The 23,761-nt window shown below is 42.0% G+C and overlaps 1 protein-coding gene across 1 annotated transcript; it reads left to right on the top strand.

Moving 5' to 3' along the window:
- Positions 1-361: 361 nt before the first annotated feature.
- Positions 362-6,282, top strand: LOC148877315 (metal transporter Nramp3.2-like). Its single transcript, XM_088984853.1, has 4 exons — positions 362-1,425; positions 1,787-1,923; positions 2,044-2,696; positions 5,578-6,282. The coding sequence occupies exons 1-4, from the start codon at positions 833-835 to the stop codon at positions 5,797-5,799; spliced, it is 1,605 nt and encodes a 534-aa protein (XP_088840979.1). The 5' UTR covers positions 362-832; the 3' UTR covers positions 5,800-6,282.
- Positions 6,283-23,761: the final 17,479 nt, after the last annotated feature.

Raw genomic sequence — 23,761 nt, forward strand, 5'->3', positions numbered from 1 at the left:
TATCAATACCCTTGAAACCTCAAAGATCCCTGTTAGAGAATGGTTTTTGTAAACCATGAAATTGTGTGGTGATTAAATTTATTTACTACCCGTACATCTTAACAAAGTAACAAACAGCACACGACGGAAGGTAAGTTAATAAGAAAAAAAAAAAAAATTCTGACAAGGCATATGTGGAGAATTAGAAAAGCGAGGCAACCGCGTGCAGCCATGCATCCTCCACGAGCATGAGTTGGATCGGATCTGTTAGCACTTTTTCTTTACTTGTTGTACCTGCACGCAATTTGATGTGTGTGCGTGTCAAATGCTCCATCACACGTGTAAAACCCGCACTTGTGAATTGTGAGTGTCTGACCGCCATGTACTGAAGAATTTGGTTCATTGGTTGTGCCGTAGGCCTGTACCCCGTGAGCCGTAACCCCGGTCAGCCACTCTCCGTTTTCCCCCCCGTCCGGCTCAGTGCTCACCTTTATTTCGTGTATCCATTACCATGGGCCTATGAACAAATCTAGGCCTCGTTCTTCACTGTCCAACAATCGATCTTAGTCGTCCATCTCGTTTTAGTTCCAGCAGAAACAGCCAGTAATACGGAGCTTCCCCCCCCCCCTTCAGTTTCTCATACCGGTCCCACCAGTGTCTGGTCTGCTCTAACGTAAGCCTCTTGGGCGTACGATATATGCAGCTTCACAACTCTCAGAGTCGCACCACCCACACCACCTCCTTGAGCTGATCTCATCTTCTTTCAACTGTCGTTCCAAGACCAACCACCACCGGACAGACGGGGCGGGGGGGAGGACGAGGAGTGGGAAAAGGGACTCCGAGGTAGTCGAACATGCCTCCCCAACATCAACAACACCAAAAGCGCCCCCAGTTGCAAGAACAAGAGGAGGCTGACAGTTTGTTATCTACTCGATCTCCCGAATCAGAAGGAGATAGCGAAGACGAAGAGAAAGCTTACGAGTCCAAAGAAAAGGTCATCATCGTCGGCACCGGCCAGAGTGAGAGCACCGAATCAGATAACTGTTTTGCGACTCCGCCCTTCTCATGGAAGAAACTATGGCTGTTTACCGGTCCTGGGTTCTTGATAAGTATTGCTTTCCTCGATCCCGGGAACCTCGAGGGGGATCTTCAGGCTGGCGCCATTGCTGGGTACTCGCTCCTGTGGCTCTTGATGTGGGCTACCGTCATGGGGCTTCTGATTCAGTTGTTATCGGCTAGGCTCGGTGTTGCAACGGGTCGGCACTTGGCCGAGCTCTGTAGGGACCAGTACCCGACTTGGGCTGGGTATTTGTTGTGGTTTATGGCGGAGTTGGCTCTGATTGGGGCTGATATTCAAGAGGTTATTGGTAGCGCCATTGCTATCAAAATTCTTAGCCATGGAGTTCTGCCGCTTTGGGCTGGTGTTCTTATCACCGCCTTTGATTGGTAAAGTTTTTATCTTTTCCTTTCTTTTCATTGAACTTTCTTTTTTCTTATTTGTACCAATTCCCCTATTTCTTGTTTTTTTTTTTTTTTTTTTGTTTTTGAATGGATTTTACTGAATTTGTTTTTTTTTTCGTTGTGAAAGATTTGAACTCTTTTTCTCCCTCTTGGAAGATTCTCTCTCTCCGAGTACTTTGTTGTAATAGATTGGGATCGAACTGTCTTTTCAAAATTCAGTTCATTACTGAAACCCCAATTTCTGCTTGTTTTAGAATCCTGATCGGCCAGTCAATGAGTAACTTCAAAATTAATTATGTCTGAGTGCGTGAAATAGCATCCTGTTTCTTTTTATTGTTGTCAACAGTTTCGTTTTCCTATTTCTCGAGAACTATGGGGTGAGGAAATTGGAAGCTGTGTTCGCAGTTCTCATTGCTACAATGGCGCTTTCATTTGCGTGGATGTTTGGTGAAACCAAGCCCAGCGGCAAGGAACTTCTACTAGGTAAAGTGCTACTCTTTGTTTAAACTTGTTTTGTGTTATTTTATTGCTTGTTGTTTGTCTTTACTGTTATCATGCTCTCCAACAACTACAAGAACTCAGAGAATTCAATTTTCGTTTTAGGTGTTCTGGTTCCAAAACTAAGCTCAAAGACCATACGCCAAGCCGTGGGAGTGGTTGGTTGTATCATTATGCCTCACAACGTGTTCTTGCATTCTGCTCTTGTGCAGTCAAGGAATATTGAGACTCATAAGCGAGGTCGGGTTCAAGAGGCCCTCAACTACTACTCCATTGAGTCATCTGCTGCCCTGCTTGTCTCCTTCGTGATCAACTTGTTTGTCACAACTGTTTTCGCAAAAGGATTTTATGGCACAGAACAAGCTACTAGTATAGGCCTAGTAAATGCGGGTCAGTATCTTCAAGAGAAGTATGGGGGTGGACTGTTCCCAATCCTTTATATCTGGGGTATTGGATTACTAGCAGCAGGGCAGAGTAGCACCATAACTGGCACATATGCAGGCCAATTTATTATGGGAGGCTTTCTCAATCTCCGATTGAAAAAATGGCTTAGAGCACTAATCACAAGAAGTTTTGCAATTGTCCCAACAATTATTGTTGCACTTGTTTTTGACACCTCTGAAGGAATGTTGGATGTCCTAAATGAATGGCTTAATGTGCTTCAGTCAATTCAGATCCCTTTTGCAATCATTCCTCTTCTTATATTGGTCTCAAAGGAGCAGGTCATGGGCGTTTTTACGATTGGTCCTGCCCTCAAGGTTAGTGTTATTTCCATTATTGTGTAGTGCCATGTTAGAATTACCTGGCTTTTAATTTTGAGTTTATAGTACACCAGGTGAACTACGAAGGGGGTGTTCAACATGGTTGGTTTTATTATTCAAAACAAAAACAACTGCCACATAAAAAAAAAAACAATATAATTTTGCTGATGTGGCAGTTGTTTTTGTTTTCGAAAACAAAACTAACTATATTGTCAAACACCCCCTACTAAGTTTGGGTGATATCTGGTAAGTGGTAACACATGCATGCATGCATATAAATAGAGGGAGATGTATATATATATTGCAATCCTTATGTAACATATAGCATTCTGTAGGGATCTTACTTAAATATGATCGCTTCTTGTATACAAATATTTGCATACCTTTTTCCTTTTCTTTATAAAGAAGAAAAAGTAGAAAAAAGAAACATGAAGTACTATTATTGAGATCATCATCTCCTCTCCCCAAAATATTAGCCCCATCTTTTATTTGTTCCTCAGATAGCCTATATGACTTGTTTGTTAAAATGAGAACAGCTACAAATTAACATGGTCCTAATACAATTGTGAGTTTGTTTCTATTCGGATTCTCTGGATTGAAGGCCTCTTAAGGACAAAAACAACATATACTTGACATCCTTTTAACTTAACATTTACTCTAATATATTTCAGTTCCCATGCCTTGTTTCCCTCAACTGCAAGTAAATTACTTGTGGCCCGTCCACTTGACATAATTAGCATCGGTGTGCTATAATGTACTTCTCCCTGCCTTTGTGATGTTACCTTGCAAATACATGTGATTTGCCTCATTCAGTTAAGGCACTCTCATGCCTTTCCCTGGATCTGTGCTATATGCTTCTATACTGCAGCTACACTTACAATCATGATTAATGCATGCCTTTTACTGAAATTCTTTTCTGAACTGTCAGTTCATGCTTCAGTCCTGCAATTTGTGCTGCATATGTGGCATTTGTTATTTACTAATTTTCATGTTTGAGAATGGTAAAACATAGCTCAATAGAAATAATTTGGGTGTAAAATTTGATAGTGAAATAGGTTTGGCTACATTCAGTACATGCATGATAGGTGGATTGCTATGTTATGTTCTAGAGGCTGCGCATGGAGCAACCTTCTTATATATTATAATAAATTTGTGAACTCTGAACTAATGAGACAGAAAGATGCAAGTTTTTCTTTTATCAGTAAAATAAATGATTTTTTTGAGCTATTTTTCTTTTTTAGCTTTGTTCCTAGAATTTTTCATAAAAATTTTAAATCTAATTGATAACAACAATACAATTACTACCAACTAGATTAATGAGTCTAGAACTATTTTTTCCTTTATTCCTTTGGAGGATTTGATTCAGTATTTTAAAAGGTGAGCCTAGGCTCAGAGGATGGCTCATTTTGTTGGCTGTGTTTTACCTAAATGGCTAAACCCAGGCTCATCTTCACTTGGCTTGTTCATATGCTTTGATAAATTAACCTTGAATTTGAAGATTGACTTAGAAATTTACTATATTATAGGTTGTAGTAATGATATTTAGTGTTTTGACAGTTTAACTTGTATAGGACTTCATCCTGCAAATCTGCAACCTTTTTGTTAATCACATGATGCTCTAACCATCTTCTTATATATTAAGTTTCTTTTTTTTTTATTTGTTTCTTTTTCAAAAGTGATGTCTCAATTCATCAAGGCCTGCTCCTTGGGCTATCGTAAGTTAGGAACCCCTGGTTCTTTGGTTGTGCTTCTTGCTTTTAATTACGAGGTAATTTTCAGTTGTTGATATTCAGTGAGTCATTTAAATGTGATTGGAGTCCTGTCAAGGGCTCTTTCTCCTTTTCTTGCTTTCTATAGTTCCACAGTGTAATATCATAGGAATCACTTCCCACCTTCAAGGAGACTGAAACTGTGGGAGAAATTTTCCTGAACTTGCAAAAGAAAATGCCTGCTACTTTTTTTTACTATGTTTCTGCAGGGGAACCACTACATAAGCCACATAATGTTATATATCTAAGTGAAAAATCCTTGAATTGGCACCACTGCATTTTCATTGCTTACAAAATCATCTTGGACCTGTATGAAGAATTTAGAAGGGTGTGGTTCCCCAAAGGATCCAAAATGGTTTTAACATTTTTAACAATGATGTCCTTCCCTGGTAATAAACCACTCAAGGCATGTATCTTGGTTATGGTCAGTATACATGCAAACTAGTGTACATGTCTTGGCTGCATATCCTTTCTTTATTGTGATTGTGGCCTTTGCAATAGTTTGCATGTCTTACTCCATTCAACTACACTTTCGATGTATGTGAGGAATATTGAGTTGTAGATTGTTACCACATAACCCTCTCTTTATTGAGATAAAACAAGATTGGATTTTGCCAGTATTAAAATGCAAAGTTAAGCATTGTAGAAAGAAAAGCGAATGAAGAATAGCAGTTATAAACCAATTATTATTAAAACTTAAAAATTTGAAAATAATAAGTTTTGAGGAGAGCAATCTAAGCGGAACTAGGCTGTGAACCATATTGAACAAGTATAACCAATATGTAATTTTCAAATGATGATGGAACTTGCAATTGGCATATCCAACCAATGATCTCAACAGTTTCTATGAGAAATATTGACGCTTTCAGGAGAGGCCTTCTTGTTCTTTCTCCTTGGCCAGGATGGAGAGGGCATTGAAGATATTGAATCCCATATAAAATTATTACCTGTATTCATATGATTTCATGCTCTCTCTCTCTCTCTCTCTCTCTCTCTCTCTCTCTCACACACACACACACACAAACACACACAATTGAAAAGACTGCTAAAAGTAATATAACATGATAATTTGGATCCTTTTTAATAGATCTTGTGTAATCATGTTATAGGTTGTGGCGTGGATAGTTGCTCTCTTGGTGATACTGATCAATGGGTATCTTTTGCTGGACTTTTTCTCTTCCGAAGTGAACGGACTATTTTTTGGCTCTTTGGTGTCTGCAGTTATAGCAGCATATGTGGCATTTGTTATCTATCTTGTTTGGCAAGGTGGTGCCTTTAATTCGTGCCTTCGCCTTGTACGCTCCAAGAATTTGATCCAGACAGGAAACTGAGCATCTATTTTCTACACTACTGAATCGACAACAAAAAGATTGATTGGAATCATGTTGTACACTGGGTTTCCAAATCGCAAGAGCTCCGTGCTACTGCTTTTTTCCAGTTTAAATCATTTTGACCATACTGATATGTAAACTTTTCATGCCTACTTTCAACTTTAAGCTTTGGGTTACTATTTTGCCCCTTTTACTACATGGAGCAACTCAGGAATCAGAATTGTTATCCATGCATCTCTAGATGCTGTTCTTATCCAAGGACTTTTTTTAGGTTTGATCTTCTTATCCGAGAACTGATGTCGCATTTTATGGCCTAGCAATATGAGAGTATTTATCCACCATCGGCCATCCCATGTAAAGATATGAAGCAATGTATTTTTCCTCTCCAGTTAGAATAGGGAGCTACAAGAGTGTAAGTGTTATTGCAGACTTTTTAGTTGTATACAGTGGTAAAGCTGGCATAGTTTTCCTTTCAAGTTTCAATGATAGTCAAACTGGCAGCATTCTATTCTTAGGATCATCAATATTCATGGTGAAATGATATTTTTATGCCTCACCAACGTCCTTTCTTTACTTGGCTCTTTTGTCCATTTCCTGCTCCTTAGTCCTTAGCACAAAACACTATATTGTGTGTTTGTTTTGGACAGGGAATCCGTGTTTGGTAAACCCTAGCATAATGTATTATTTGTGGTCATGCTATAACTGTGCAACTAAAAGAAACAGTAGACTTTTGGAAGCCGGGGTAATGCCAAATATTTAACCAGCAATAATTATGGTAAAAGCAGAGTTAAGCATACCTTGAGTTTGCATAAATTGACTTAAATTTATCCTGAATTTTTCAAATGGACTTAAATTTATCTTTCATTTTCTTTCAAAATTTAAAAAAGAAGTACATGAATAAATGGTAATTAAACCTGGATAGAAATTGGTCTGCCTCTACCATACATATGACTTCCTTCGCTTTTCCACTCCCTGCTTTATTCTCTACTTTGATTTGAAGCATTCAAATTAATTGAAAAGGAAATTGTTAATACTATGCAGAAAAAACATTTTATTCGATAATCAAAGAATTAAAGAATTAATGGAATCAAGCGTACTGTATTGCCACAGATTAATGAAACAGATTCTTTCTTTTTTAAGTTGTTTAATAATAAACAAAATAGTAACAAAAACTTATATTGGTATATTACTATAATTTTCTAAATCACTTTTAACTCTCTCCATCACAAAATTAGCCAAATCTTTATATTCATCCATGGTTGTAATTACATCATTAGCAGACAAGTAATCAGATGTGCCATAAAGGAAGAGTAGATGGGAGTAAGGGTGTCAATGGACTGATTTTGGATTGGACCCCATCTAGTCCAAAATCAATTTGGACGGATTGGATGGACCAATAAGACATATTGGATTGGATCAATTAGGTCTAAAATATTTATTAGATTGGATTGGATCTGTTCCATTTATACTAAATTTATATTAGATTGGATCAGATTAAGCCAATATGTGGTCCATTGATATAAGATAAGAATATATGTGTCAATGGACCAGGTTTGGGTTGAAATCAATCTAAATAAAAAATGAATTTGAACAGATTGGATAGTCCAAACATTGAATTGGACCATTCCAAATTGGTTCAAAACATTCATTGGATTGAATTGGACCTGATCCATTTATAATGGACTCACATTGGACGGGATCGGATTGGACCAAATCCAGTCCAATTGACACCCCTAGATGGGAGATGGCCAGGTGGGGGCTTTGCATGGAAGAGGATGAAAGTAGTATGTATTGGAAGAAATGAGGTATTTGAGACACCAGCACAGCACGTACATTCTCTCCTCATTCTTGTTCACCGAAATCATTATCAAATCAAAAATTTGAACTCGGGCTGCTATCTATCACTCCAGCCATTAGAAAAAGAAGAGATGTGAATGTTTAATTTACGCCATGTTTTGGGAGTACTTAAGTTAAAAATAAGTGCTTATTTGAATAAGCACTTATTTGCATTTGGCACTCAACTTTTTCAAATAAGCACTTATTTTATATTGGGCGTTTGGTAGTCTTTTTCTTTAATAAGCACTTAACTAAGCATTTGTAATTATTGTCCTTCATTTTCTTTCAAATTTTCAAAATATACCTTTTGGAAGCACTTATGTTAAATTACTTTTATAAAAACACTTTTTTGAAAGTACTTTTATAAAAACACTTTTTTGAAAGTACTTTTATAAAAACACTTTTACAAAAGCACTTTTAAGAAAGTACCCTTACAAAAGCACTTTGATGAAAGTACTTTTATGAAAGCACTTTTATGAAAATATTTCTACAAAAGTGCTTTTATAGTACTTTAGTAAAGTGCTTTCATAAAAATACTTTCGTAAAAGTGATTCTGTAAAAGTGCTTTTGTAAAAGTACTTTCATAAAAGTGCTTTTATAAAAGGCTTTCATAAAAATACTTTATTAAAAGTGCTTTTGTAAAAGTACTTTTATAAAATTGTTATTATAAGTGTTTTCATAAAAGTACTTTTATAAAAGTGCTTTTATAAAATTCAATTAGGGATAATATTATAAGTGGTATTTTAAAATTCAACTTGGGATAATTTTGGAAGAAAAAATTGAATAAGTGCTTATTATATAAGCACTTAAAAAAGTTGGAAATTTGGACTTAAAAATAAGCCATTATTTTTAAAATAAGCACTTATTTCAGGCTTATTTTCCAAATACCAATAAGTGCTTAATGGTCCAAATAAACACTTATTTTTAAGCACTTCCAAACATGGCCTTAAGTCTCACATGTCAAAAGGTACAGAAGGGCAAGTTAGTATTTTAAAAATTCTAAATAAGTCCACATGTGAGGCTTCACAGAGATAGGATATGTTTAAGTCTAGTGGGGTTAGCTGACAAGGTTATATTTAAGTCTATTTGAAAATTTCAAGGTACGCTTAAGTAAATTAATAAAAATCCAAAGGTATATTTGTGGATTATATTTCTCCACACCTAAGCGCTTTTCAATTGCCACACATGCACAATAAACCTTCTTCGTGGGCATTATTATCATGTTGGAACCTCAATTGCAGAAAAACTCCAATATAGGCTCTAGGTGGGATATACGGCCAAGTTGGCTAATTGGAACATTGGCTAATCTGAATGATTCCCTGTGAATTGGATTTGCCTAATTGGAATTAGCCACATCATCCCTCCACATGGCAGGCTTCCAATTTAAGGGACAAGTTTTGGTTTTGGGTTGACAAACTTGGGTTTTGACATCAATTTTAGATCAGGCAAAAGTCCACGTATAGGGTTTATCTTGGGTTGGCCCTTAACCCCATCCAATTCATCTAATTTATACCTATGTTTTATTAAATAGGGTCAAAAGTTATTCAAATATATTACGGGAAAATGAGGGATTTAAGGGGGAAATGTTACAAATATTGACACTATAACAAAAATGGTCTATAGTGGCATTTATTTTTGCCACTATAGATCATATTATATGCCACTATGGTTTTGCACCACTGAAAACTATGTCGGTATAGGTTATAGTGTCGAATAATAAAAAGGGTAAATTTCTTAAACTACCCTTATGGTTTAGCTAATTGAATCAGTGTACCCTTATTTTTTGAAAATTGACTGCCACTACCCCTACTGTTTCTCACAATTGACTAATCCTTTTTTAGCATTAACGTATGTCAATAAAAATATTAAAAAGAATATTTTACCCTCCACTTTTCTTTAAATTTTCAAAAGGTGTATCTTTCCCATTCTTGTTCGTTCTCTTCTTCGGAACAGCCAGAACTACAGATCTCTCCCTCTCCCTTTCGTTTTCTTCTCTGGAACCATTAGAACCGCCAGAAATGTAGATTTTTCAAATCTCTCCATCTCCCTATCATTCTCTTCTTGGAACCACAGGAACTGCCAAATCTGTAGATCTCCCAGCTCTCTTCCTCTCCCTTTCATTCTCTTCTCTGAAACCACTGAAATTATAGATCTCTCAAATCTCTCCCTCCCATTCTCTTCTCTAGAACCGCCGGAACTACCAGAACTATAGATATCTCATATTTCTCCCTCTCCCTCTCCCTCTCGATGATTCCTAATGATGTTTCAAAAAGGTGTGACTGTGAGGCATTGGATGGCTGGAATGGAATTACCTGGATGGGTTGCTTTGGCCCACCAAGGTTTCCTTGGGAGGAAGCCAAACGAATGGTCGATTGGACTCCCTTCCTGCATGCCACGGCAGGTACCTTGGGGCATCCTCTTGTGTCTTTATGCGAAATTTGAGTGTGTTAAAAACATACCAACCCAGCCTTCTTTTCCTAAAGCGAGAAACTGTTCTGCACCACTGTCCATTGCTTTTGCTTAAAATCTAGAGAGAAATGATTTTCTTTTCTTCAAATGTTTGTTATTTGCAATTGATAGGGGCGGATTTGTCTCTCCAATGATATTGTGACACATGGCACCTCAGAACAACTAGGTGACACCCGGAACCACATAGGCAACAACTTGCCTTAGCCAAGTTGATGGTGTCCCACCTGGCGGCCTGGCACGGGCGCCGACCTGGCGGCCTGACACAGGCACCAACCTAGCGGCCTGGCACAGGCACTGACCTGGTGGCCTGGCCCAGGCGCGACCTGGCGGCCTAGCACAAGTGCCGACCTAGTGACCTGGCACATGCGCTAACCTGGCGACTTGCGAGACATGCTTGCCGATAAATTCAACATGCATATCCTAACACTCCCACGATCCTTGGAAGTTGGCCCACGTGCCGAACGATCCGGAGGGTGGTCAACGTGCATGGCGGTTACCTCCGGGAATCTCGAACCACTTAGACGACCTCGCAAAAATCTCGGATATGATGCGTGAAGCCCACGCCAAACAATGCCTATATAAAGGCACCAACCCTAATGGCAAGTGAGCAAGCAAGCAAGTAAGAAAATTCTAGCTCTCATACTTGTGTGATTTTTAGCTCGTAGTCTACTATGAGAGTATTGACTTAAGCATTGGAGTGACCTCGCCGGGTTAGCCACCCAGGGTCCTCTGACATTTGGTTCCTTGCAGGTCTCTAAAGAGCAACGAAGCTCATCAATCCAGCTCGGCACCTGGTCAACTCGGCACCTCACAAGCGGCTCGACACCTAGTCAGCCTGGCACCTCACAGGCAGCTCGACACCTTGTTAGCTTAGCAGCTCACAAGTAGCTTGGCACCTAGTTAGCCTGCCACCTCATAGGCAGCTTGACACCTAGGCAGCTCGGCACCTCACAGGTAGCTCGACACCTGGTCAGCCCAACACCTCACAGGAAGCTCGGCACTTGGTCAGCCCGGCACCTCATAGGCAGCTCGCCACCTGGTAAGCTCGGCACCATAGTTAGCTCGCCACCTAGCCTGCCCAGCTCAACTCAGCTCGGCAACCAAAGTTCTCCACTTCGGCCTGAGTCATCGGCCACTTGGAAGCAGACCAAATGACGAGGTACTTAGCACAAAATATTGGCCATCACCAAAAAATCGATACATCAACAAAAAATTGATTCATCAATTGGCGCCATCTGTGGGAAACGCTACAAAAAGCTAAGTTCTCATCCTCTAAAAGGCTAAGTCCTCTTTCAGAAAGCTAAGTTCTCACCTTTTAGAAACTAAAAGCTCTCACTTTCTAGTTTCCATTTTTTATGAACTCGAAGACTATGCAGGAAGTTGATGGCCAACAGACTAAGTAGCTCTACCAACTTTATTTCAACTCGGATAAAGCCTCATTAGTCCTCTTCGCGAGGTACCCTTTACAAAGATGAGTTCTTCATGGATTCCGCGGGAGTAGGCGGCCAACAAACTACATGGGTGCCCCTGCCAGTTGAGCCTTCCAAGGCTCCCATGCGAGCTGGTGACCTAAAGTCAGTAGTGTTGCCCTCGTAGGACGAGCTCCTAGTAGCTTCTTGTAGGAGTGGGTAACTGACGTCACTAACGAGGCTGATGCAATGCAGCCATAGCTCTAAGACACGACCTGGTGGCCTGGCCCAGGCGCGAACTACCGAATTGGCAAAGACTTCGGCACCACATAAGATCCAGTCGCCTCTTCAGCATGGGCAAAATCAAAGATCAAGGAGAGTGGAATACGAGTCGCTCCTAGAGCCTAAGGGCTAAAGTGTCAAACTAGCAAAGACTTCGGCACCACATAAGAACCAGTCGCCTCTTCGGCATGGGCAAGATCAAGGAGAGTGGACTACGAGTCGCTCCTAGAGCCTAACGGCCAAAATACCGAAGTAGCGAAGACCTCCTCACCACATAAGACCTAGTCGCCTCTTCGGCATGGGCAAAATCAAGGAGCGAACTGCGAGTCACTCCCAGAGCCTAAGGAATTGAATCGACGCTTATAAGCTCATCAAATTATTCATTCCCGGCCAAAAGGAGAAATTTACTCCCTTTGCCGAGTTACTTTTGGCTCGGGAGTAGGGGGTAAATGATGAGGGCGGATTTGTCCCTCCAATGATATTTTGACACATGGCACCTCAGAACAACTAGGTGACACCCGGAACCACTTAGGCAACAACTTGCCTTAGCCAAGTTGATGGAGTCCCACTTGGCGGCCTGGCCCAGGCGCGACTTGGTGGCTTGGCCCAGGCGCGACTTGGTGGCCTGGCCCAGGCGCGACTTAGTAGCCTGGCACAGGCGCGACCTAGCAGCCTGGCCCTAGCGTGAGTTGGCAGCCTGGTACAGGCGCAAGCTGGCAACCTGGCCCTGGCGTGACTTGGAAGCCTGGCACTGGCATGACCTAGCGGCCTACTCCTAGCGCGAGCTGGCAGCCTAGCACAGGCGCAACCTAGCGCCTAGCACATGCATCGACCTGGCGACCTGGCCTAGGTATGACCTGGCAGCCTGGCACAGGCGCCGACCTGGCGACCTGACACATGCGCCGACCTGGCGACTTGCGAGATGTGCTTGTCGACAAATTCGACATGCATATCCTAACACTCCCACGGTCCTTGGAAGTTGGCCCACGTGCCAAACGATCCAGAGGGTGATCAACGTGCATGGCGATTACCTTTGGGAATCTCGAACCACTTAGACGACCTCGCAGAAATCTCGGATATGGTGTGTGAAGCCTACGCCAAACAATGCTTATATAAAGGCACCAACCCCAATGGCAAGTGAGCAAGCAAACAAGTAAGCAAATTCTAGCTCTCATACTTTGTGATTTTTAGCTCGCAGTCTACTATGAGAGTACTGACTTAAGTATCGGAGTGACCTTGCCGGGTTAGCCGCCCCTGGTCCTCTGACATTTGGTTCCTTGTAGGTCTCTAAAGAGCAACGAAGCTCATCAATCCAGCTCGGCACCTCACAGGCAGCTCGACACCTGGTCAGCTCGGCACCTCATAGGCAGCTCGGCACCTGGTCAGCCCAGCACCTCACAGGCAGCTCGGCACCTGGTTAGCCTGGCAGCTCGCCACCTGGTCAGCTCATCACCTGACAAGCAGCTCGACACCTGGTCAGCCCGGCACCTCAAAAGCAGATCGGCACCTAGTCAGCCCGACACCTCACAGGCAGCTCGGCACCATAGTCAGCTTGCCACTTAGCCTGCCCAGCTTGACTCAGCTCGACAACCAAAGTTCTCCATTTCGGCCTAAGTCATCGACCACTTGGAAGCAGACCAAATGACAAGGTACTTAGCACAAAAAATTAGCCATCACCAAAAATCAATACATCAACAAAAATTGATTCATCAGCAATATTGTTCTTTTTTTTTCTTGATGCTTCTTTGCTTCAAATCCTCAGAAGGTACTGGTGGAAGTGGGATCCTTGTTGAGACCCACCAAGACAAAATTTCTGCAGATGGGAGAATAGATGGAAGGATCCTAAGGCATTTCTTCGATGACTAGCCAAGATCACATCAAGAACCCAACAGTGTTGGCAACAATTTCAATCCAACCACTTCCACAACCTGCCTATCCATTTCCATTTTGGGGAATGCTTCATCGGACTTCTCTTTGAAATTCTCCATAGGCAATGGGGATGAGTCTGGTGGGTCTCAAGATGGGAATGTTGGAGGGGAGCAGCACTAGTTGAACTGGGCATCAGGATGGGGGACACACCTTGTTCCATTGATGGGCGGGCCACTGGCTGAGGCTCTGCAGTCTTCAACCTCCAATTCTTCTTCACCCACAAGTGTTTTCATTTGAAATAGATAAAGAAGTAATGAAGAAGAAAAGCCTTTGAGGATGTTGGAACTGAGATCTCTTCACCGAAACTGAGATCTATTCTGCACACTAGCTACGTCTGAAGCCTTTAAGTTTCAAAATGTCGGAATAATGAAGAAAGCCTCTAGACGAGACTAAGAGGAGACCCAAAGATGGTGGAAAGGGTGTTTTAGGAATTTTTAATAAATATATCAGTCATGTGATGTCACATGTAACAGAAAGTTAATGGATACTAACGGTAAGGATAGAGTTAATCAATTGCCAAAAATAGTAGGGGTAGTGTTAGTCAATTTTCAAACAATAAGGGTACACCTAGTCAATTAGCTATACCATAAGGGTAGTTTAAGAAATTTACCCTAATAAAAATCAATAGTGTCACTTATAAATGCCACTATAGTGTAATTTCCAACATATGTGAAGCATCTTGTCTATAACCTATAGCGGTAGTAATAAATGCTACTAAAACCCTTTCTAATCAAATCTATAGTATAAATGCCACTATAATCCTATCTAACTAGACTTGTAACAATGGTTATAAACACCGCTAAAGATAAATAATTTTTAAATATTATATGCAATATTACAACCCCATAAATCTGTGATTTTTCATATGAATACAAATAAAAAACATATAAATCTTTTATCCAAAAGTCTTCATCCATCCATTGAAGGAGTGGAACAGAGATTTAAAAAAGAGAAGACTAATGACAGATTTTAATAAAGAAAATTGAGACATAAGAGGGAGCATGTTTGTACAATGAGATTTATGAAACTTTATGATAGCTATGAGATTAAGATGCTTAATTTAATTGGTTCTTTTTTGTTTTAGTAAATTCTCTATTTTTAATTTTTTTCACATGTGTAGAGAAGGAAAAAAGGGGATAATCCTTGTGAGGCTTGTGGTGAAAGGCCATTTATCTTGTCTCCCACACGGTTCTCTCTATATGTACTAGCAAGCAAACCCATGCAAATCATGGGGTTTAATAAAAATTTGGATAGGTTTGGATTGGTAAATTTAGGTTATTGACATCAGTTCCCTTCCAAGCCAGGTCCACGTGTAGGGATGCAATTTGGGCAGACTCGAGTTGGGGTTTTGTCAAAATTTAAATTGGCCTTGCTTGCAGGTCCTGAGCCTGGAATGGTGTAAAATACTAACTTTGGGCCAACATGAGTTGCACCCCTAGTTCAAGGTTGGTCTAGGGTTGGGCCTTAAACTCACCCAACTCATCTAATTTATACCCAGTGTGAATTCCATTTACACAGCGTAAATGCATAGGAGTGAAAATGGACTGAGTGTAAAATTTACTTTACTTTTTCTTATATTTGACCTTGTTTTTTGTTTATAAGAAGTAAAACGTGACCTTGTTTTTTGTTTATAAGAAGTAAAATGTGAATTAAATTGACGTGGTTCCCAATTTATATGAAAGAAAATGAGGTGGGAGGAAGGTTATTCATTTAGGGGGAATAAGGTAGGAAGCAAATTGAGGTGGTTCCCACTTTATGAGAGATTTTTTTTTTTTTAAATAAGAATGATCATTCAAACTGAAAAGGATACATGGTTAGATACATGAGAGTTATAATGTAACTTTAATTGTCCCTTACATGAAAGATAAGCGAAAAGATGGGCCATACGATTATCCTTTAATTGTCCCTTACATGAAATATAAGCAAAAAGATGGGCCATACGATTATCTTGTCTATAGATATGCACAAAACATATAGATTCAAAAGAGGAGATTAGTCTTTTAAGGTGATTTCTGTGCAATTGTTCAGTCCAAGTAGATACTATATCATTCGACGCAAGGTCAAGCAAAGTTTTTCTGTCTGAAAATACCCATAGATCTCTGATATCATTTGCTCGAGCTTCCCTTAATCCTCCTAATAGTGCTCAGATTTTAGCATCATAACTGTTGATCGCCCAACAGGGAGTGCCTTCTGCAATGGTATGCTGCTTGCCAGGAAATTGGATGACAAACTCTTGTCCTGCATGACTTGTATTTGGATCAAAAGAGCATCAATAAAAAGTGTTGGAACATTATTTCGAGGAAAGCAGCTCAGGCGAGTCTGAAGTTTGATACGCTCAAGTTATCTAACAAGAGGGAGAAGGATCTAGAATAAGGAGAAGAGAGAGAGAGAGAGAGTTTGTTTGTAGAAAAGCCAATGTCAACTCCATTCATTCAGGCTATATTTATAGCCTTATGGTGCTACAAACTGGGAGTAGAAATAGGAACTACTGCCCCTTAATCTTAGGAGCTTATCAACAAAAAAACAGAATGCACTTATCTAGGAAACAGAATGCACTTATCTAGGAACAGAAATTGAAGACTTATCTAATGCACTTATCTAAGAAACAGAATGCATTTATCTAGGAGCAGAATTGAAGACTTATCTATTCTAACAGAATTAAAACTGAATGGCTAAGGCTTATCCCAACTAAGAGCTAACATGACCGGGTCTTCTGCTGCTATCCACTTTGACCGGGTCTTCGGCTGCTGCATGCATGCACGTATCATTCTCCTCCCCCCCTGAAGGACCCTTGTCCGCAAGGAAGTCGGGATAAGCTTTTCTGAAGCGCCATTCATTCTCCCAGGTTGCATCCTCAGCTGGCGCCCCAATCCATTTGACCAAGACTTCGGATTTTGGGCGGTATTTGCCCTTGTGAATAATACGGCGATCCAGGATTGCTTCCGGTTGGGGTAGGATGGTCGAAGTATCCGAGATTGGAGGAAGCTGAGTGGAAGTAGGGGTGATGGGTCCCAAGTGCTTCCGCAGCAAACTGACATGAAACACATTGTGGATTTGAGAGCCGGGGGGCAAGGCTAAGCGGTAGGCTACTGGACCAATCTTCTCAATGATTGGGTACGGCCCAAAATAACGTGGGGCGAGCTTCATGGAACGCCAAAACGCCACCGAGGTCTGCCGGTAAGGCTGTAACTTCACATACACGAAGTCACCTGCTACGAACGAGACTTCTCGTCGGTGCTGGTCCGCTTGACATTTCATCCGGTTCCGGGCTACCTGGAGGTTATGTTGTAGCTCGCGTAGGATGATGTCCCGGTCACGCAAGTATTCGTCAACTGTCCCTACTCGAGTTGTACCCGGTACATAGGTCAGGAGACTAGGGGGTGGGATTCCGTAGACTGCTTCGAAGGGTGTCATTTTGGTGGAAGAGTGAGTGGAGGTGTTGTAGCTGTATTCTGCCCAAGGAACCCACTCTACCCATTTTCGCGGCTGGTCACCTGCAAAGCACCGTAGATATTGCTCCAACATCCGGTTAACAACTTCGGTTTGCCCATCGGTTTGGGGGTGGTAACTGGAGATCATACACAATTTCGTCCCATGCATCTGAAAAAGTGTCTGCTAGAATGAGCTGATGAATACCTTGTCACGGTCGCTAACAATGGATGTTGGTACTCCGTGTAGGCGGACAACGTTGGCAACAAATGCCTTCGCGACTGTGGTGGCAGTGAATGGGTGTTTTAAGGGAATGAAGTGGGCATATTTTGTCAACCGATCCACAATTACCATGATAACCGTGTACCCATTGGAGGAAGGCAATCCTTCGATGAAGTCCATGGAGATGTCTGTCCACATTTGAGTAGGAATTGGTAATGGCTGAAGCAATCCCGTTGGTCTCATGCAATCTTTTTTGAAGTGCTGACATACGTCACATTGTTGCAAGAACTCCTTCACCGTCCGATGCATGTGGGGCCAAAGGAAGTTGTGCTTGATGCGAGATAGGGTCTTATGAAACCCAAAGTGTCCCCCTACAGGGGATGAGTGGCAGTCCGCCACCACCTTTGAAATCAAGGTGGAGGTGGGGCTCAAATAAATCTTGTCCCCCTTGAACCATACCCCATCCCGTTGAAGCAACTTGTGGGAGGGTCGCTTTTTCATCAATTCCCCATAAAAGGTGTCTTGTTTGACCTCTTCTTGTAGCGTCGGCCACCAGTCTGCGTGTGGTATAGAGATGGAAAGAAACTGAAATTCAGCCATACGTGACAAGGAATCCGCACCTTGGTTCTCAGCCCCTTTTTATATACTCGATCTCATAGTCATAGCCCAGTATCTTTGGCAGCCACCGCGTTTGTGCCGGTGTGGTTATCCTCTGCTCGAGTAAATATTTAAGACTTTTTTGGTCGGTGCGGACTGTGAATGGTTTCTCAAGCAGATATGGACACCATTTCTTAACGGCTTTGACAATAGCTAACATCTCCTTCTCATAGGTGGATAATGCCAAGGCTGAACCTTTCAATGCTTCACTGAAGTAGGCCACCGGTCGGTTTTGCTGGATGAGGATGGCGCCAATCCCGGTTCCACTCACATCGCATTCAATCACAAACCGTTGGGAGAAATCTGGTAGACGTAGGATTGGCGGTGAAGTGAGTGCCTTCTTCAATTGCTGAAAGGCCAGCTCTGCTGCCTCATTCCATTGAAATCCCCCTTTGGTCAACAGTTGGGTTAAGGGAGCTGTAATGCTTCCGAAGTCGCGGATGAACTTCCGGTAATATCCTGCTAACCCGAGGAAGCCATGGACCCCCTTTGCTGATGTCGGTGTAGGCCATGCGAGAACAGCTTGTATTTTGGCTAGATCAACGGACACGCCTTGTTCTGAAATCACATGACCCAAGTACTCGACCTGCGAAACCCCAAATTGACATTTTGACATTTTTGCAAATAATTTATTAGAGGATAATACAGTTAGAACAACTCTCAAATGAGATAGGTGGTCTTCCCATGATTTAGAATAAACCAGAATGTCGTCGAAGAAGACCAAAATAAATTTCCGGAGGTATGGGCGGAAGAGGTCGTTCATGAGGCTTTGAAAAGTTGCAGGTGCATTTGTCAAGCCGAACGGCATCACTAAGAACACGTAATGCCCTTCATGTGTTCGGAAAGTCGTTTTAGGAACATCTTCTTCTTGCACTCGAATCTGATGTTATCCCGACCGTAGATCTAGTTTGGAGTAAAATTTGGTGCCGTAGAGCTCATCTAATAATTCATCAATCACGGGAATGGGATACTTGTTTTTAATAGTGATTTCGTTCAGTGCTCGATAATCCACGCAAAACCGCCAAGCTCCATCAGCCTTCTTCACTAGCAAAACCGGCGATGAGAATGGGCTATTGCTTGGTCTTATCAGCCCTGTCTGCAAAAGCTCCTTCACCATCTTCTCTATTTCGGTCTTCTCGTAATACGGGTATCGATATGGCCTCACACTCACCGGTCCTTTGTCGGGAAGCAGTGCAATCCGGTGGTCATGTGGTCGTTTAGGAGGCAGGCTTGTGGGCGGCTCAAACACATGGGAAAATTCGGTGAGAAGGTGGTCCATCTCGGGTGGAAGAAAACCTGGTTGGCCGCTGCTATGTGAAGGAACTATTTGAAAAAAAAATCCCGTACCTTGTAACCCATTGCATTCCTTGTTGGTTAAGGCTTCGATGCTGGCTCGTCCCAATCCTTGGAAGGTGCAAGAGAGTCCCTCCTTTTTGAACGTCAAGGTTAGTTGTTTGTAATCCATCTCGACGGGTCCAAGCATCTCTAGCCACTGTACTCCCAACACCAATTGGCATGCTGCGATGTGAAGAACATAATAGTCAGCGGTAACGGGGTGTCCTTGAATGGCGAGGGTGAGAGATCGGCACTACCCCATACACTCGATCTTTTCACGGTTGGCCACCATAACTTGAAATTTCTTGTCTCGGTTCACTGGCAACCCGAGCTTGGAGACGATGGCTTGGTCAATGAAGTTGTGGGTGCTGCCGCCATCAATTAATACGGTCACGTTCTTGTTTTTCAGTTTCCCAAGAACACATATGGTTTGCGGGTGCTCAGCTCCTGCAATAGCGTGGAAGGAGATTTCAGGGATGGCTTCTTGGTTTTCCTCCTCTGATTCGACAGTCTCCGCGTCCACCGGTTCCGGATCCTCAATCATGAACAGTTGTGGACGTGCACAACGGTGGCCGGAGGTGAACTTCTCATCACAGTAGTAACACAGCCCCTTCTCACGACGTTCTCGCGCCTCCTGGTTGGTGAGTCGCCGGAATGTTGAGGAAGGAGCACTGGAAACCTGGTTCGCGCGCGAGCTTGGTGGAGGCCCAAGTACACCGGCCATGGGGTTGGGCGACGCCTTCTGGGTTGTCATGGCTGATGGGGATCGAATCGGTTGGCTAGCTCTCCGCTGTAAGTGATTTCGTTCCTCAATTAACCGGGCCACTCCAATCGCCTCTATCAAAGTTCGAGGCTGCTTGATCTTCACATCTAAACGAACGTCATCACGAAGTTCTGCAATGAAACAGCCAATGAGAAAGCTCTCGGGCAGGCCGTCAACTTGGTGAGAGAGCCTCTCAAAGGCTTCTTGATAAGCCGTCACAGTGGTGGTTTGCTTTAGGCGGGTTAATGCCTCTGATGGGTCCTCGTAGTCGGTGGGGCCGAACCGTTGTAACACCGCTTTGGAGAGTTCTTCCCATGTGAGCGGTCCGCGATGCTTGGTCAACCACCTGTGCCACTGTAAGGTGATGCCTTCCAAATGGAAGGAAGCTAGCTGCACCTGTTGGTCCAGAACAATATTTTGAAATTCAAAATACTGCTCCGCCTTGTAAATCCAACAGCTCGGATCATCCCCATTAAATTTTGGGAATGACAGCTTGACGTGTTGATGAGGGTGGTCATGGGTGGAGCTTGAACGGGAAGTATGGGGCTGTGAGGATTCTTCATGGGCGAAGGGGTTGGTCTCGGGAGTGGTATTGGGAGTGGTTCGTGAGGCTCAAAGGGCTTGGAGTTCAGTTAACACTGCTTGCAAGACAGTGTTCATTTGGTCGAAGCTCGACTCATGTCGTGCTAAGGTTTCATTGACCTCATTGCGGAACTCCGCGTTCGTCTTTCCACGGGTGTCCATGGTCGAACTGGCTCTGATACCAATGATACGCTCAAGTTATCTAACAAGAGGGAGAAGGATCTAGAATAAGGAGAAGAGAGAGAGAGAGAGAGTTTGTTTGTAGAAAAGCCAATGCCAACTCCATTCATTCAGGCTATATTTATAGCCTTATGGTGCTACAAACTGGGAGTAGAAATAGGAACTACTGCCCCTTAATCTTAGGAGCTTATCAACAAAAAAACATAATGCACTTATCTAGGAAAAAGAATGCACTTATCTAGGAACAGAAATTGAAGACTTATCTAATGCACTTATCTAGGAAACAGAATGCACTTATCTAGGAGCAGAATTGAAGACTTATCTATTCTAACAGAATTAAAACTGAATGGATAAGGCTTATCCCAACTAAGAGCTAACATGACCGGGTCTTCTGCTGCTATCCACTTTGACCGGGTCTTCGGCTGCTGCATGCATGCACGTATCAAAGTTGTGATCGATTTGGGATCTCTTGTAGTGTAAATTGGAGAGACGAACTGATCACTTGCTTTGGATCCTACTCAACGTTGTCAAGTAAACGTTTAGTTCGTGCTTTCCATATGTGGTAACCATTGATGCTGAAGTAGCATAGACTTCAAACTTGTGGTTTACCATGGTGTGTATTTAAGTTTTGGAACCAATCCTTAATGGTGACATATATGGGCTGATTTGGAATGTGTTGGGTTTAAACCAATTTGGGCTTCACACTAGACTACACGAGCAGAGGTACACTGGAAAAATAAGTGGTGTACTGTTTCTTCATGAAGGTTGCAGAATGTGCAAGTCCTCTCTGTCTCCTTTAGCCAAGCTGCACATTTACTTTTAGTGAGCAAGCCATCCCACAACAATTTCTAGAGAAATACCTGGAATCTATGAGGAATTTTGAGTTTCCAGAGAAGCTTCCAATCAAAGAAGGCATTTGAAGGGGAATCCTCTAATGAGGTAAGATGTTGATAGGCTGATTTTACAGAGAAGATACTCGTGGCATTGTGTTTCCAAATTAGAAGATCTGAAGAGAGACTTGGTTCTGGATTGATGTGAAGGATGTGTCGGATGGTGTGATCATGAAAGAATTGGTGTAGTTTTGACATATCCCATGATCCATCAGTGTTTATCAAGTCTCAAACCTTCAGGTTTCGTGATTGAGCCTCGCTCACTGATTCTTTCAGATGTCAAATGTGACCTGGTAGCGTGGGAATCCATGGATCTATCACCGCTGAAATGGATCTTCCATCTTTGACAGCCCACAACAGGTTTGGTTGTAGCTGACTGACCAGTTGGTGTGATTGCTGCCACCATGGAGAGCTACGGTGACCTTTTCTGGTAGCAAAGAGAGATGAGTGTGGGAAGTATTTAGCTTTGACTTGCTTGTTCCAAATCACATTAGAGTCGGTTAGAAGCCTCCAAACCTACTTACTAAACATGGCTTTGTTCATGACAATGAAGGATCTAAATCCCAGACCACCTTGCATCTTTGGACGACAAATTTTACTCCAAGAGACCGTATGTTTTGGATTTTTTTGAGTTACCCCACCAAAATGATCTAGTCATCTTATCAATCTTAGAGCCTGCGGCTTGGGCGAGGATTGTTGTGGACGTAGAATAAACTGAGATGGATTGCAACATTGATTTAATTAAGGTGGTTCTTCCTGCTTTTGATAAGAGTTTGGAGCTCTAGGAGTTGATTCTCGTGGAAATTTTGTCTAATATTTCTTTGTGAGATGAGAGGTGGTGGGAATTTATACCAACTTGGGTGCCTAGGTACTTGGTGCCAACCAGTGATTTGTTAATGTGCAACATACGAGAGAAAATCCTTCGGTGTTGACAGGGAGCATTTCTGCTAAAAAATATGCTGGAGTTGGCATGATTTATTTTTTGCCCGGACATGACTTTAGTATACTGACAAGGGATTTAACTTGTGAGATGGGTGATGGGTGAGCTATTGCGACTAATCTGTACTCCTTCCAGTTGTCCCACTGATGAGGCTTTATTTAGAAAGGACTTTCATGCTTACGATAAATAAGTAGGGAGAGATAGGATCCCCTTGTCTTACTCCCCGCTTCAGGTTGAAATGATCATGTGACTCATCGACTAATTTGATGGAGTAGGATGCAGTGGACATGCACTAGTGCAACATATTACACCATTTTTCTAGGAAATTCAGCTTTTTAAGCACACTATACAAAAAGGACCACCCATACAATCAAATGCCTTTGACATGTCCAGTTTGATAGCAATATATCTTTTGCATCTTTGTTGGGACTTCATCTTATGCAAAATCTCCTTTATATGAGATTTGTCTTCCTTTGAGAAATCCCGATTGGTAAGGAGATATTATCTCCTGAAGTAGAGGTTGCGGTCTTACTACCATCCACTTAGTTATAATCTTGTAGAGGACATTACACAAGCTGATGGGATGATAACTTGATGTGCCTATGCCCTAGCCAATCAGATCCCAGTAATATTACCATCCACTTAGTTATAATTTTGTAGAGGACATTACACAGGCTGATGGGATGAGAACTTGATGTGTCTATTGGCTTATTATTCTTGGGAACAAAAACCAAATTGGTATTATTTATTTCTTTCAGCAAGGATTTTGTATTAAAGAATTTGAGTACAACTGTGTAAATGTCCTAGCCAAACAGATCCCAGTAATGTTGATAGAAGAGAGGGGTGAAACCATCAGGCCTAGGAGCTTTATAAGGGTTAAATTGCTTGACCACATCAGTTAACTCTTCGAGAGTAGGGGGGGCCAAAAGGGAGTCCTGATGATGTACAAAATGGGTGGGAAGGGGAATGTTGTTCAGTAGTTTAGGGTAAAAATCTTCTTGCTGCCCTCCCACCTCTAAAAGTGTACATTTCAATGATT

Source organism: Nelumbo lutea, chromosome 1 (genome assembly GCF_056320005.1).
Source record: "Nelumbo lutea isolate HS-2025 chromosome 1, American lotus-T2T, whole genome shotgun sequence".
NCBI lineage: Eukaryota > Viridiplantae > Streptophyta > Magnoliopsida > Proteales > Nelumbonaceae > Nelumbo > Nelumbo lutea.

Coding starts and splice junctions, on each gene's coding strand:
- LOC148877315 (XM_088984853.1), top strand. CDS start 833: ATGCCTCCCCAACATCAACAACACCAAAAGCGCCCCCAGTTGCAAGAA. Junction 1,426..1,786: donor CTTATCACCGCCTTTGATTG/GTAAAGTTTTTA, acceptor TGTTGTCAACAG/TTTCGTTTTCCTATTTCTCG. Junction 1,924..2,043: donor CGGCAAGGAACTTCTACTAG/GTAAAGTGCTAC, acceptor TTTTCGTTTTAG/GTGTTCTGGTTCCAAAACTA.